This window comes from Odocoileus virginianus, unplaced genomic scaffold, assembly GCF_023699985.2.
Source record: "Odocoileus virginianus isolate 20LAN1187 ecotype Illinois unplaced genomic scaffold, Ovbor_1.2 Unplaced_Scaffold_12, whole genome shotgun sequence".
NCBI lineage: Eukaryota > Metazoa > Chordata > Mammalia > Artiodactyla > Cervidae > Odocoileus > Odocoileus virginianus.
The window spans coordinates 520,834-535,375 of NW_027224274.1; the positions used below are offsets into that span (position 1 = coordinate 520,834).

The window sequence follows — 14,542 nt, forward strand, 5'->3', positions numbered from 1 at the left end:
CAAAATGGTTGTCTGAGGAGGCCTTACAAATAGCTGAGAAAAGAAGAGAAGTGAAAGGCAAAGGAGAAAAGAAAAATATACCCATTTGAATGCAGAGTTCCAAAGAATACCAAGGAGGGATAAGAAAGCCTTTCTCAATGATCAATGCAAAGAAATAGAGGAAAATAAGAATGGGAAAGACTAGATATCTCTTCAAGAAAATTTGAGATATGAAAGGAATATTTCATTGCAAAGATGGGCACAATAAAGGACAGAAATGGTATGGACCTAATAGAAGTAGACGATATTAAGAAGAGGTGGCAAGAATACACAGAACTATACCAAAAAAATCTTCATGACCCAGATAACCATGATGGTGTGATTACTCACCTAGAGCCAGACATCCTGGAATGCAAAGTCAAGTGAACCTTAGGAAGCATCACTACAAACAAAGCTAGTGGAGGTGATGGAATTCCAGTTGAGCTATTTCAAATCCTAAAAGATGATGCTGTGAAAGTGCTGCACTCAATATGTCAGCAAATTTGGAAAACTCAGCAGTGGCCACAGGACTGGAAAAGGTCAGTTTTCATTCCAATCCCAAAGAAAGGCAATGCCAAAGAATGTTCAAACTACTGCACAACTGCACTCATCTCACACGCTAGCAAAGTAATGCTCAAAATTTCTCCAAGCCAGGCTTCAACAGTACATGAACTTCCAGATGTTCAAGCTGGATTTAGAAAAGGCAGAGGAACCAGAAATCAAATTGCCAACATCCGTTGGATCATAGAGAAAGTAAGAGAGTTCCAGAAACACCTATTTCTGCTTTATTGACTATGCCAAAGCCTTTGACTGTGTGGATCACAACAAACTATGAAAATTTTTATAGAGATGGGAATACCAGACCAACTTACCTGCCTCCTGAGAAATCTGTATGCAGGTGAAGAAACAACAGTTAGAACTGTTAGAACAACAGACTGGTTCCAAATAGGGAAAGGAGTACATCAAGGCTGTATATTGTCACCCTGCTCATTTAATTTAAATACAGAGTACATTATGTGAAATGCCGGGTTGGATGAAGCCCAAGCTGGAATCAAGATTGCTGTGAGAAATATCAAAAACCTCAGATATGTAGATGACACCACCCTTATGGCAGAAAGGGAAGAAGAACTGAAGAGCCTTTTGATGAAAGTGAAAGAGAAGAGTGGAAAATGTTGGCTTAAAAACTCAACATTCAAAAAACTAAAGTCATGGCATCCAGTCCCATCACTTCATGGCAAATAGATGGAGAAACAATGGAAACAGTGAGAGGCTTTATTTTTCCCAGGCTCCAAAATCACTGCAGATGGTGACTGCAGCCATGAAATTACTCCTTAGAAGTAAAGCTATGAGCAACCTAGACAGCATATTAAAAAGCAGAGACATTACTTCGCCAACAAAGGTCCATCTAGTCAAAACCATGGTTTTTCCAGTAGTCGTGTATGGATGTGAGAGTTGGACTGTAAGGAAAGTTGAGCACCAAAGAACTGATGCTTTTGAACTGTGGTGTTGGACTCTTGAGAGTCCCTTGGCCTGCAAAGAGATCCAACCAGTCAGTCCTAAAGGAAATCAATCCTGAAGATTGATTGGAAGGACTAATGCTGAAGCTGAAACTTCAATACTCTGGCCACCTAATGCAAAGAACTGACTCACTGGAAAAGACCCTGATGCTGGGAAAGATTGAAGGCAGGAGGAGAAGAGGACAACAGAGGATGAGATGGTTGGATGACATCACCAGCTCTATGGACATGAGTTTGAGTAAGCTCTGCAAGTTGGTGATGGACCGGGAAGCCTGGCATACTGCCGTGGATGGGGTTGCAAGGAGTCAGATACAACTGGTTGACTTAAATGAGCTGAATGATGGACTTGACCAGTCAGAAAAGACAAGTCAAAAATTTACTTCACAAAATTCTCTGAAGATAAGTATTGTAGTGTAAATTTCATAGTTCTGATAGAAGTCACAATTATTGTTAACCATAAATGGGTGTTTACTCAGGAGAAACTTGTCTTTATAATCACCTGCCAACTATTGCCCAAGTTCAACCACCTTCCACACAGTCAGGACTACTTTGGGGTCATATCAGTCTCTCTGAACCTTGCCCCCAATCTCCATCTAGGGACCCTGAAACCATCCTTCTGTGAGCCATGGGCCACTGGGGCTGGTGGGGGGAGGGGATGGCAGTGCCAGCCAATCAGAAGCACAGTCCCTGCCTGTGAAACAATGAGCTACTGATGAGGGTGTGGCCAGGAGAACGGCTTTTAGAGAAAACTGTCATTTTATGGGTCAGCTTTAGACAGACATGGCACTTCTGCTGTCTTCTGAATAATGTCATCCAGGCTCTTTTCCTGTCTTTTGCACTCCTGACTAGATCCTGAAAGATCTAGGCCCTCATCTAGGCCCTGATTTTCCTCAACCTCGGGGAGAGAAGAGGTATGTGACTGTAGGAGTAGAAACAGTGGTGCAGAGCGAAGATGAGGGCTCCCCCTTGGGGAGGCAGGTTTGGGAACTTGAGGAAAGTGGGGAAGCCTTGGGCTGGGAATGGAAGTTCACCTTTATATATCTGTGTCAATCCTTTAAGTGAGATTAGAAGTTTGAACGTTTCTGTGTTACCTCATCCTAGTTATCCTAGATGTTCTATTTTTCTAGATTACTATCTATTTACCTCTCTCCTGCAACTTCTCATGTGATACCTTTATCAGTCATCAAATAGCAAATGCCTACCATGTGAAGGGGCTCTAGAAAGATGCGTGGAAGAAACACACATACACAGAATGTGATCTCTAAAACAGAGAAGCTTCAATTCAGAGAAGACATAAACAGATCAAAAGATAACCAAGGATTTTAAAAATAGATAATAAGGCACTTAAATTTATAGACACTAAATGTCCTCATAGCTTAGAGGAAAAATTACCTTGAAAAGAGTGGTCTGGCAAGCTTTCTTGGCAGATAACATTATCCCTTGATGTTCAGAGTATCTCCTTCGGATTCTTGTAAAACCTGATTTTACATATTGATGAAAAATGGGATGGAAACTGAAATCTATTAGAAATTCCTAGAATAGATATTTAGAAAAGCAATAATGAGTGTAATTGATCTTTAGTTTCATTTTCCTTTGAGGGTATTGCTGACTTTTCTTTAAGCAAATTAAAATTGGACACACTTCTTCACTCAGGAAACTCTGTCTTGGTATGTCATCGAGGCCTTGCTCTTTCACTCTGTCAGATATCCTCAATCCTAGATGCTTTCGTGTTTTCTCAGTGGCCACACTCTGCTCAAGCTCTATTCTTAATTTAACTGGCCAAATAATTGACGACGGTACATCACTAGGCATTGAAAGTGCTCTAAAGTTAAATATTTTCTCTAGGTTGTAACATCCCCAAAGTGTCATAAAATGGGATGTACCACGGTATACTAGGAAGAATAGGCACTTTGAAATTCCACAGACTTGGGCTTGCTTTCCAGCTGTGTGACCTAAGGCAAATTCATCTGGACTGCTGTTTCTATATTTATAAAATGGGGATGAAGCCTACTTCACAGCGCAGTTTTGAGGATTAAATGAGGTAACCTATGTAAAACACCTCATATAAAAGGCCTTAATAGGGACTTCCCTGGTGGTCCAATTGTTAAAACTCCATGCTTTCACTTCAGGGGGCATGGGTTCAATCCTTGGGCAGGGAACTAAGATCTCAGAGGCCATGTGGCGTGGCTGGAAAAAAAAAAAAATGCCGTAACAGTAATCATTTTCTGATGTTGCAGAACTTAAAGCAGAAAAAGTTAGTCTTCTAAAACAGAAAAGCTCAGGTATTCATTTTACATGTCTTTGCCTCTTCAATCCATTAACAGATAATTTTGTTATTCTAGTTTCCCTTCTATATTTGTCATCTTAATCTCCAAATGCCCCTACTTTCCTTACCTGATAATCATAAACTTAAAAAAATCTGTCCAAATCTTCAAATAACCTTTTAAAAATAATACACATCTGGAACATTGTAAATACTACAATTAAAAAAATATATATGTAATTCATCTTTCCACTAAAGACAGGAATCACCTATACAACCTTGCAGACATACAGTCTCTCACTCCAATGCTCCAATCCTAAGACTAACCAGGTACAATGTTAAATATGCCTCCCAGGAATCGATAGCCATCGATCCTACTTGATCCTTTCAAAGCAAAAAATAAATCTAACCCATTTTAGTTTTAGAGTTTAAAGCGCATCCAACTAATAAAAATTTAAAAAATAAATAAATAAATAAATAAATAAATAAAGCAAAACAGTCTTAACTGTACATGTGAAGAGGGTGTGGTATTGCCAAGACTGAAGAGGCTGGTAGTAGCAAGCAATCTGAGATATATTTATACTAAAAAAATTATTCACTGTTTCTTTAAAATGCAAATTTAACTGGATGTCCTATATTGTTACTTACTAAAACTGACATCCTTACAAGTGACAGCCAGAGAGAGCGAGCTGAGCTAGTCAGTGAACGGGGTGGGAGAGGGAAGAAAAGAGCTACGCCCCGCTCAGTGCTCCTCAGTCCCCACGCCGGTCCCGACTGCTCAGCACCTCTGCGGAAGTCTCTTCAGAGCGCCCCTCCTACAGAAATCACATGCCTTATTTTACCTATTCTTTGATAAGCTAGCTCCCTCCACTGAGGAAAAAGAACACCAGCTTTACTTTCCCTCTTCAACCCCCTCACGCACCTCCTTCTTGTTTAACCAAATCCAGTCTCTACCTGAGGGAGAAAGTAGGGGAATTCTTCTGTTAAATTCAGGGGTCTACTTAGACTTTGCACATACGTCTCCTGGTTTCTCCACACCTTTCACAGTTCAGTTTAAACATCCAAAGGCAATAACCATTTTTACCCAAGTGTCATCTCCTGACAATGTTTCTAATGTCTCCCATCCTTCCTCAAATTTCATGGTCCATGAACTTCAAATGAAGTGAGTAGAACTAAACCCAATACTCTGAATCAGATTTGAACACTGCTTACTACCTTAAGATCTGCATGGCATCCAAGATGGCCATGCTTAATTTCTCTAGTACCTCCAGGGAAACAAAACCACAAATATCACCACTCATCTACCAAGAAGTCCAAAATTTTAAAAGACTGACAGTAGTAAATGTTAGCTGGGATACAGAACTCTGACATTCTGCTTGGGGGATGTAAATTGACTCAGCAATTCCACTCTTAGGTATATGCCCAAGTGAAATGCATATATGTGTTCTCCACAACACATGCACAGGAATGCTCTTAAGCACTTCCCTTGCTGTCCAGTAATTAAGATTCCCAGCTTCCAATGCAGGGGTCATGGGTTCAATCCCTGGTAGAGGAACTAATCCCAAATGCCATGTGGCAAAAACAACAATAAATAAATTCTTTTTTAAAAAAAGAATGCTCTTGGCAGCATTATTCCTAATAGCCTGAAAATGGGAAAAACAACCCATAGGTCAATAGTAGAAGGGATAAATAATTTGTGTATAGTCAAATGATACCATACAGCACTGAAAATAAATGAATACTAATATACACACAACAACATGGATAAACATCGCAACCCTTTGAGAAAAGATAAGAAAGTATATATAATATTATTCCATTTACACAAAGTTACAAATAAGGTAAAAGTTATCTATGATATTACAAATCACGAGATAGACTAACTTTGGGGAGGTGTGGGGGTAGTAAATGGGAGATAGTATGAAACTGGCTTCTGTAGTGCCAGTTCTTTTTTTTTTTTTTTTAACAAAGCATATAATAAGTGCTGTACTTTTTTTAACTGGTTAATTTTTGACTGTACTTGGTCTTCATTAACTGCATGTGGACTTTCTCTAGTTGTGGTGCACGGGCTTCTCATTGCTGTGGCTTCTTTCATGGTAGAGCATGGTCTCTAGGGCACACAGGCTCGGTAGCTGCAGCTCACGGGGCCTAGAGCTCAGACTCAGTAGTTGTGGGTGCATTGGCTTAGTTGCCCCAGAGCATGTGATATCTTCCTGGACCAGGGATCAAACCCATGTCCCCTGTTTTGGCAGGCAGATTCTTAACCACTGGACCACCAGGGAAGTCCCCATGTTCTTTCTTGATATGAATAGAGAACATGGATTGGTTCACTTTATAATTCATCAAGCTAACCACTTAGAAATTTTGCCTTTTCTGCACATATGTTATATACTTCAATAAGTTTTTTAAAAGACAGCATTGAATTTGCAGTAAATCTAGTCTTTTACACTACATGCTTATGGGTTTTATATTGTTAAAATTTTAAGCACAGTACTTATTTGCATTCATTCTTCTGAAATTTCATTGTTATTTCAGTCAAACATTTTGACTGAAAGATATTTTAAGATTCTATCATTCAATATATCAGCTTTCCTTCCAACTGTGTCTTTATCTGAGTCCTCTAACACACTTGCGGAGGATCCCTCAGAGTGGAGACTAGAACACAGATCAATATCCTTTAAGTCTAACTGTTAACCAGCTAGGGACATTTTCATCTCTCCTATAATTTAGTATGTTACCCACAAAGATGTGAGAAACTTGGCCAAATGCCTTGTTAAATTCAACATATGCTTTGTAGACAGCATTCTCTTGATTTAAAAGTTTAATAAATCAAAAAAAGGAGATAAGGCCAGTGTTCTCAGCTGTGAATCCATTTTAATTCCTTTTCATCACCTCTTACTGATACAAGTGCTCCTGTATTATTCAGCATGCTCTGTGCTCAGCTGTGTACAACTCCTTGCAGCCCTTTGGACTGTAGCCTGACAGCCTCCTCTGTCCGTGGGATTTTTCTGGCAAGAATACTTGAGTGGATTGCCATTTCCTCCTGCATGGATCTTCCTGACCCAGGCATAGAACCCGAGTCTCCTGCGACCCCTGCGTTGCAGGCAAATTCTTTACCGCCAAGTCACCAGGGAAGCCCTATTACTGAATATGGCGACTCACAGATATCCCAGAGCTCCCCCACCGCAGACATGGTAGGATCGCACTCTCCCGCTTTGGCCAACCAGTGTCACGCCAGCGGAAGTGACATAAGTTACTTCTGGGAGGACACTTTAAGAAGGAATCTACAGTGGAATACTCTCACTACTGTGTCTGGGAAACTGAAAGGTCCCAGCCTGGGTCCCAGAATGAAGGCAACAACAGAGTAGGGCCTCAGCCTACCTATAATGGACATGGGCTGGTGGTTTAGTCACCCAGTCATGTCCGACTCTTTGCGACCCCTTGGACTGTAGCCCACCAGGCTCCTCTGTCCATAGGATTTCCAGGCAAGAATACTGGAGTAGGTTTCCATTTCCTTCTCCAGGGAATCTTCCCCACCCAGGGATTGAACCCTTGTCCCCTGCATTGCAGGCAAATTCTTTACCACTAAGCCACCTGGGAAGCCCACAGTAGATACGTGGCATGAGTAAGAAGTAAGCCATTGTTATTTCCAGCCACTGAGATTTTGGAGTTTTCCACTGATGAAGCAAAACTAGCTTATATTAACTGATACACCACATTTACCAGACTGTGTTTTCTGGAACCCACATGTAGGCTCATCTTTCGAAATTCAGAAGAAAATGTACCAGCCTCTAACTTTCCAGCCTTTCTCACATTCTCCTTTTTTTTTTTTTTAATTATTTTATTTTATTTTTTAATTTTTGGCTATTCTGCGTCCCTGTCGCTGCATGGGCTTTTCCCGAGTTGCAGCAAACGAGGGCTCCTCTTTAGCTGTAGCGGGCAGGCTTCTCATTGCGGGGGCTTCTCTTGTTGCGCAGCCTCTAGGGCTTGCAGTCTTCAGGATCTGTGGCTTGTGGGCTCAGCAGTGCAGCCCCTGGGCACCGGAGCACTGGCTCAGTAATTGTAGCTCTAACATACAGGCTTAGTTGCTCCTCAGCATGTGGATCCTTCCAGCCTAGGGATCGAACCCGTGTCTCCTGCATTGGCAGGTGGATTCTTTACCTTTGAGCCATCAGTGAAGCCCTGGGTGAGCCGCCACAGAAGGCCTTTCCATTATTTTTTGAGATTACTGACATTCCATCTGTCAATTCTTTCCATGTATTTCAGTGGATATGGGTTATCTGGGGATGGCTGCGATGGCGGTTTAGTCACTAAGTCGTGTCCAACTCTTGTGACCCCATGGACTGCAGTCTGCCAGGCTCCTCTGTCCATGGGATTTCCCAGGTAAGAATACTGGAGTGGGTTGCCATTTCCTTCTCTGGGGGGATCTTCCTAACCCAGGGATTGAACCTGAGTCTCCTACATTGCAGGCAGATTCTTTACAGCTGAGACACCAGGGAAGCCCTGGGGATGGCTGCTTGAATTTAAATGACTAGGTACTTTAACACTGTTTTCTTATCTTGGACTTCAATTCTTTCTTGTCAATATTTATTATATTTTCACTTATCCATAATGGAGAAGACAGAAACAAAAGAAGTGTCGTGTAGTACATCATAGTTAAGCTTTGTCCTTATTCTTCCTTTATTAATTACCTTGCTGTCAATAAAACCTAAAAGCCCCTCTAGGTTTTCTTAACTTCAGCATTTTCCTAAGTCTCAGCTCATTCTAGTCATTCTCATAGCCTTCTTGTAAGTTCATATAGCACTTATCAAATTTACTATCTGAAAATATTTATTTGATGTATTTATTATCTATTGACTGTTACTAGCATATGCTGTGTTTCAGTGATACTCCTTTAAAAAAAAAAACAAAAACTTAGTTATATGCTCCTCCTACCTTTCGTTCATTTCTTAACATTTGTATTTACCAAGTTTTTCCTTTTAAAGATTATCTAATACCTAATATTTAGCACCCATTTTTAAAGGTTTCTGTCCATTTCAAGGATTTTTTTTTGTAAAATATGCTAATATACTAGTGTTTTTCTTGATTTAAAAAAAAATGCTTCATTGAAGCTGTCTCAGTTTTTCTAATACTCTTATGTACCTCCACATGACTTAACAACTGGTTGAAATTACTAACAACTTCCTTCATGTTGGTGAGTATCAGTGCCTCCTTTTTTTTTTTTAAACTCCTTCATTATCTGTATCATTTATTCCAGGAACTTGAATTGCTCTGAAAATATTAGGTATGCTATTTCTGTTCAGGGTGGGTGGTTCAGCATGATTTTCACAACATTCAGGTGTGAGCGTTTCATTAGCCCCAGAAGTCAAAGAAATGCCTTAGTCTTGGAACAAACTAGATAAGAAATCAAAATTTCCACGTTTCCTTCCATTTACAGTTTAAAGTCTTATATACATACATACACACAGCCGTTTTAATTCTTTTTCTCTATTTCCTTACACCTATACCTTAAAATACTTCATCTCTTGCTTATATATGACCCTCCACTTTGCTATTCACCTTCCTATAAGTCAGGCTTCCCTGTGGCTCAGCTGGTGAAGAATCTGCCTGCAGTGTGGGAGACCTGGGTTTGATCCCTGGGTTGGGAAGATCCCCTGGAGAAGGAAATGCATGGCTACCCAGTCCAGTATTCTGGCCTGGAGAATTTCATGGGGTCACAAAGAGCCGAACAAGACCGAGCGACTTTCACTTTTCTATAAATATTCACACACACAAACTCATGTTTATGCCTTTTTTAATTTTCAAACAAGAGAAAGGAAAAATAAGAGACCAAAGGGAAGGGGGAAGGAAAGAGGAAACACAAGGAGAGAAGGGAAAAGGGCCTGGACCAAAGCACTGGTGCTACTGGCCCCTCCGCCACGGCACTTGCACCCTGAGGGCCTCACCCTTTCATGCAAATGCATGGTCAACAGCTCAGTCATTACCACATCAACCACTTAAATGAGCGTTCTGCAGGCTAGAGTAATGGGGGAAAAGAAACAGGAAAGTGAGTGAATGAATATAAGTCAGATTGCCTCCAATCTCAGCTTTGTTTTCTAGAAGGTCCATTCAGGACTGTTCGTGGTGATCATACAATCCTGAATATTTGCCTTGAACATGAACACTCGAAGAGAACTTGAATCACAGGACCGGGCCATCGTCAGAATAGCAGCTCATTTACCGGACCTCATTGTCTATGGAGATTTCTCTCCAGAGAGACCTTCTGTGGATAATTTTGACGGAGTCTTGATGTTTGTTGATATTTCAGGCAAGCACAAAAAGGATGTTTAATGTGGGTGAACAATAGGTTTGCATCAAAATCACACACAGTGCTTGACTGCAGAGTAGGGGTGCTGTTTCAGAGTTTTTGTTCTATTATTACAAATACTGCCCCTGAGAAGGCAGGAGGGAGGGCCTGGCTGTGGGCCTGGCTCCCTTTCATTTTCCTTTACCTGGCATGTCCAGTGATGGGCAAATGTTTAAGATGCCTAAGTCCTGGGCCTGGTACTTCAGGCTCCAGTGTCCCTGTCCCAACTTCACTGACTCGGCCTCCAAGCCCTACACGATCCCAGGCAAAATTGACCTCTGGAAATGATCTCTCCAATGTTATTTACAGCTTAAGAGGAAACTTACCACCTCTTCAGAAGTCACTGAATTTTGTGTGTTTTCACTACCATGAAATGGCAGCTCTATACCCAGTTAAAACTGAAGTCAGCCCTGTTCGAGTTGGGAAGTTAGGAGGGAAGAGTTATCTGGTGCCTTTCCTTGACCCCTAAGATAATAAACATAGTTAGGAGGCCCAATATCTGACACTTGTCCTGCCACAAAGATCATTTAAAAGCAACACTGCCAGTTCTTAAAAGCTGAGGCCCATTGCTAGCAAGTGTGGTCCTCTTCTCCTGACACTGTTTGCTTCCTCCAAGCACCCGAGGAAACGAGCTGCACAATTGTTACAGGTTTTACTGCAATGACTGAGAAGTTCAGCACAGCCATGTACATGGACCGAGGGGCTGAGCAGTTGGTGGAGATCCTCAACCACTACATAAGTGCAATAGCGGAGAGTAAGTGTTTCTGACTTAAGCATATTCATTGTTTTCTGTATTTGGTGGTTACAACCTGAGAGAGTACTGTTGCTTAGTACTCTTCATTGTCTCCATGAAATGTGTATGAAACCAGTCTTTTTTGAAATATAATGCAGTACAAGTGAAGGAATGTAATCAAACCTCACTAACACAGATTGAGGGATTAGTTTTGTATTAGTTACAAGACTAAATTAGAGATTACTTTGAAAAGAAGTGTAGTAGTAATACTTTTAGTTACGTTCAATAACTCAAAAAAGCTAGCATCAGTATAACTCAAACACAGTCATTAAGAGAATATGTTATGAATGTTGTTGTTCAGTCACTAAGTTGTGTCTGACTCTTTGTGACCTCATGGACTGCAGCACATCAGGCTTTCCTGTCCTTCACTATCTCCTAGAAGTTTGCTCAAACTCATGTCCATTGAGTTGGTCTTGCCATCCAACTGTCTCATCTTCTGTCACCTGCTTCTCCTCTTGCCTTCAATCTTTCCCAGCATCAGGGTCTTTTCCAATGAGTTGACTCTTTGCATCAGGTGGCCAAAGTACTGGAGCTTCAGCTTCAGCATCAGTCCTTCCAATGAATATTCAAGGTTGATTTTCTTTAGGACTGACTAGTTTGATCTCCTTGCTATCCAAGGGACTTTGAAGAATCTTCTCCAGCACCGTAATTCAAAAGCATCAATTCTTCAGCACTCAGCCTTCTTTATGGTCCAACTTTCACATCTGTACCATGACTACTGGAAAAACCATAGCTTTGACTGTATGAACCTTTGTTGGCAAAGTGATGTCTCTGCTTTTTAATATGCTATCTAGGTTTGTCATCAGCTTTTCTTCCAAGGAGCAAGCGTCTTTTAATTTCATGGTATGAATAGATGAATGTTATAATCTATTTGTCAGTAATTTGTGTACTAATATTGGATTCTGAAGTACTTACTGATGACTGAAAAGTTTGGTCTCCTTTTCAACCTCTGCCTACCAACTTGTTTGCATTATTAATTTGAACTATTCATGAAGAAAAGGATTTATCCTTTTAAGGTAAGTCCTAGGTCTAGTCTATTATCAAGGTCTGAGTTTCCTAGTAATACCTTAATATCACCCACTAGACAACACTAGACAACTCACAGTGTCCCTGTGAGGGACAGGGTGGCCTGGCGCGCTGCTGTCCATGGGGTCACAAAGAGTTGGACAAGAGGTGACTGAACAACAACAACAACAACAGACAACACTTAATCCTCATTAAAGGCAGAAATATACAGTTCTAGTTCCTCTTTGCATTGCACTTAGCACATTTTCAATGCTGCAAAAATAAGAGGAGCAATGTCAGTTTATGTCATAAAGCCTGAATAAATAAAATGCAAGTTGGTAATAAAATTCAAGTTGACCATAGTTGTGGTTTTTTCTGTTTTTCAGTTCTTATGGAGTCCTGTCATCTATGCACTCACCCACACTCACTCAAGCCCTGACTCATCATATACAGATCAGTAAAGAGCATTTCATTAGCATAGGAGTAGGGTAGCTGTCCTTAGGCCTCATAAGAAATCCTAACTTCTTCTTTCCATTCACAGAAACAGAGCAGGTGCATAATCCAATTCACTGTTCTCATTCTTGTCTGAGCCTTGAGTTTAAATGCCTTGTCTGAGCAGACATCTTTAGTATAAACCTATCTCTGAATTGCTCTTCTCTTGACCTAATTTCTACCCCACTGTTGAAGGGTAGATTCTTTTTATTGGCTTTATGAAATCAAAGTTATGCTGCACACATGAAACTTACATAATTTAAGAGAATGAATGAAAAAAAACAGAGTTTAATGTCAACTTATTTTCTTTTTTTCCCTCAGAAGTGTTGATTTTTGGAGGAGACATCTTAAAATTTGCAGGTATGGGGGCTTACTGAGACGGCAGGGGTAAGAAAGGAGTGCCAAGGTTCCTATACTGACAAAGGAGACATCTCAGAGAGAGCAGTGGGTAGCAGACTGGGTAGAGAAATGTCTGAAGAATAAGTTTCTGTACAGATTTCATACAAAACAGACTGGAACCCCAGGGCAGGTTAGGAGCCCCCAGTGTGTCTGTCTTTTCCAGGTGATGCACTGCTAGCCCTGTGGAAGGTGGAGCGGAGGCAACTGAAAAACATCATCACAGTGGTAATCAAATGTAGCCTGGAGATTCATGGATTGTTTGAGACCCAGGAGTCTGAAGAAGGCCTGGATATCCGAGTCAAGATAGGTAAGCTCTGGTTGTACAGTAGTTAAGACACTTTTTGGCAGTTCAGTAGTTAAGACACTGCACTCCCAATGTAGGGAGGACAGGTTTGATCCCTGATCTGGGAATTAAGGACTCTGCAGGCCATGTGGTATGCCCTAAATATATATATATATCTCATATATGTAAGCTTTTGAGAAAGAAGAGATGCTATAGCAGTTTGAATATGGGTCCTAACTCCTGAGGAATCTCCCATCTAAAGAGAAAACAGTGGAACATCATGACTCAGGCCCACCATCAGGTCATGAACTCTGACTAACCAGAAGGTGAACTTTGCTTTCCTCATTTACCAGTTAAGAGAACCCCTAATATCCACCTCATAACTTTTACAAAAAGTCAATTTGAATGGTTAGAATAGTACCTGGCACAACCACTCCACAAAATACTCTTTATCATTACTATTGCTATTATTTTTAGGTCTTGCTGCTGTCAGCAATGCTTATTATTAAGCACAGTAGGGAGCAGCTTGTGATTACATAGATTCAACAATGTATTAGGACTAGTCCTCCCCTACTTCATAAGAATCATGTGCAAGGAAAGCTTAAAAGGTCAGCCTGCAACAGAGCTCCACTTAATAGAGGGCTTCTTAAAGTCACACATACAATAACGATCACCCGTATTTCCATATTGTATTGCAGACATTACACAGTGTCATTTCTGCTTCACCACACTCCTGAGGTATAGGCAGTGTGGGATCTATTTCACAGATGGAAAATGAAATTCTGATAGGTGTAAATGATGAGTTACAGCTGGTGCTATTGGTATTCATGTCTACCTAACTGTAAACTTTAGAATTCTTGAATATCAGAGGTGATAAGAAGATGGATCAGAGGTTATCCAAAACTGCTCTCAGTTTTCCTTACGTCAGCAATCCCCAAATTTTTGGCACCAGGGACTGATTTTGTGAAAGACAATTTTTCCATGGACTGGGGGGGGGGGTGGTTTTGGGATGATTCAAGCACATTACATTTATTGTGACACTTTATTTCTATTATTATTATATCAGCTCCACCTCAGATCATCAGGCATTAGATCCCAGAGGTTGGGGACCCATGCTTTAGGTTACTCAAATTTTCCAATTTTTTTTTTAAAGTTTCCAAGATTTTTAAATCTTCTGTTAAAAAAAAAATCAGATTTGTTATAATACTAAATATTTCTTTCCAAGTTACCACCTAGAGAGTTTTGGTGTATTATTATTCTTGAAAATTGATGGGGACCCTTCAGGTGCATACTTAATGGCTATTAAAGAAGAGGTAACAGCATCTTTTAACCAGCCTAAGCATCCATGCACTTCAGAGGGAAAACAAACCCCCTGTATATGTATATGTCAGGGGAATTCAGTCTTTACAAATTAGCACATCAGAGA

The 14,542-nt window shown here is 40.6% G+C and overlaps 1 protein-coding gene across 4 annotated transcripts in view; it reads left to right on the forward strand.

The window, feature by feature from the left end:
• Positions 1-1,944: 1,944 nt before the first annotated feature.
• Positions 1,945-14,542, forward strand: part of ADCY10 (adenylate cyclase 10) — an 84,540-nt gene continuing 71,942 nt past the window's right edge. For 2 of the 4 annotated variants that reach the window (XM_070462747.1, XM_070462749.1), the window contains exons 1-5: positions 1,946-2,446; positions 9,898-10,105; positions 10,794-10,898; positions 12,756-12,794; positions 12,997-13,140. In XM_070462747.1, coding sequence (XP_070318848.1) covers positions 9,955-10,105; positions 10,794-10,898; positions 12,756-12,794; positions 12,997-13,140 — 439 coding nt within the window. In that variant the 5' untranslated portion in view covers positions 1,946-2,446; positions 9,898-9,954. Of the gene's footprint in view, positions 2,447-3,233; positions 3,577-9,897; positions 10,106-10,793; positions 10,899-12,755; positions 12,795-12,996; positions 13,141-14,542 lie in introns of those variants that run through there. The other 2 variants (XM_070462750.1, XM_070462748.1) reach the window with 2 other exon arrangements.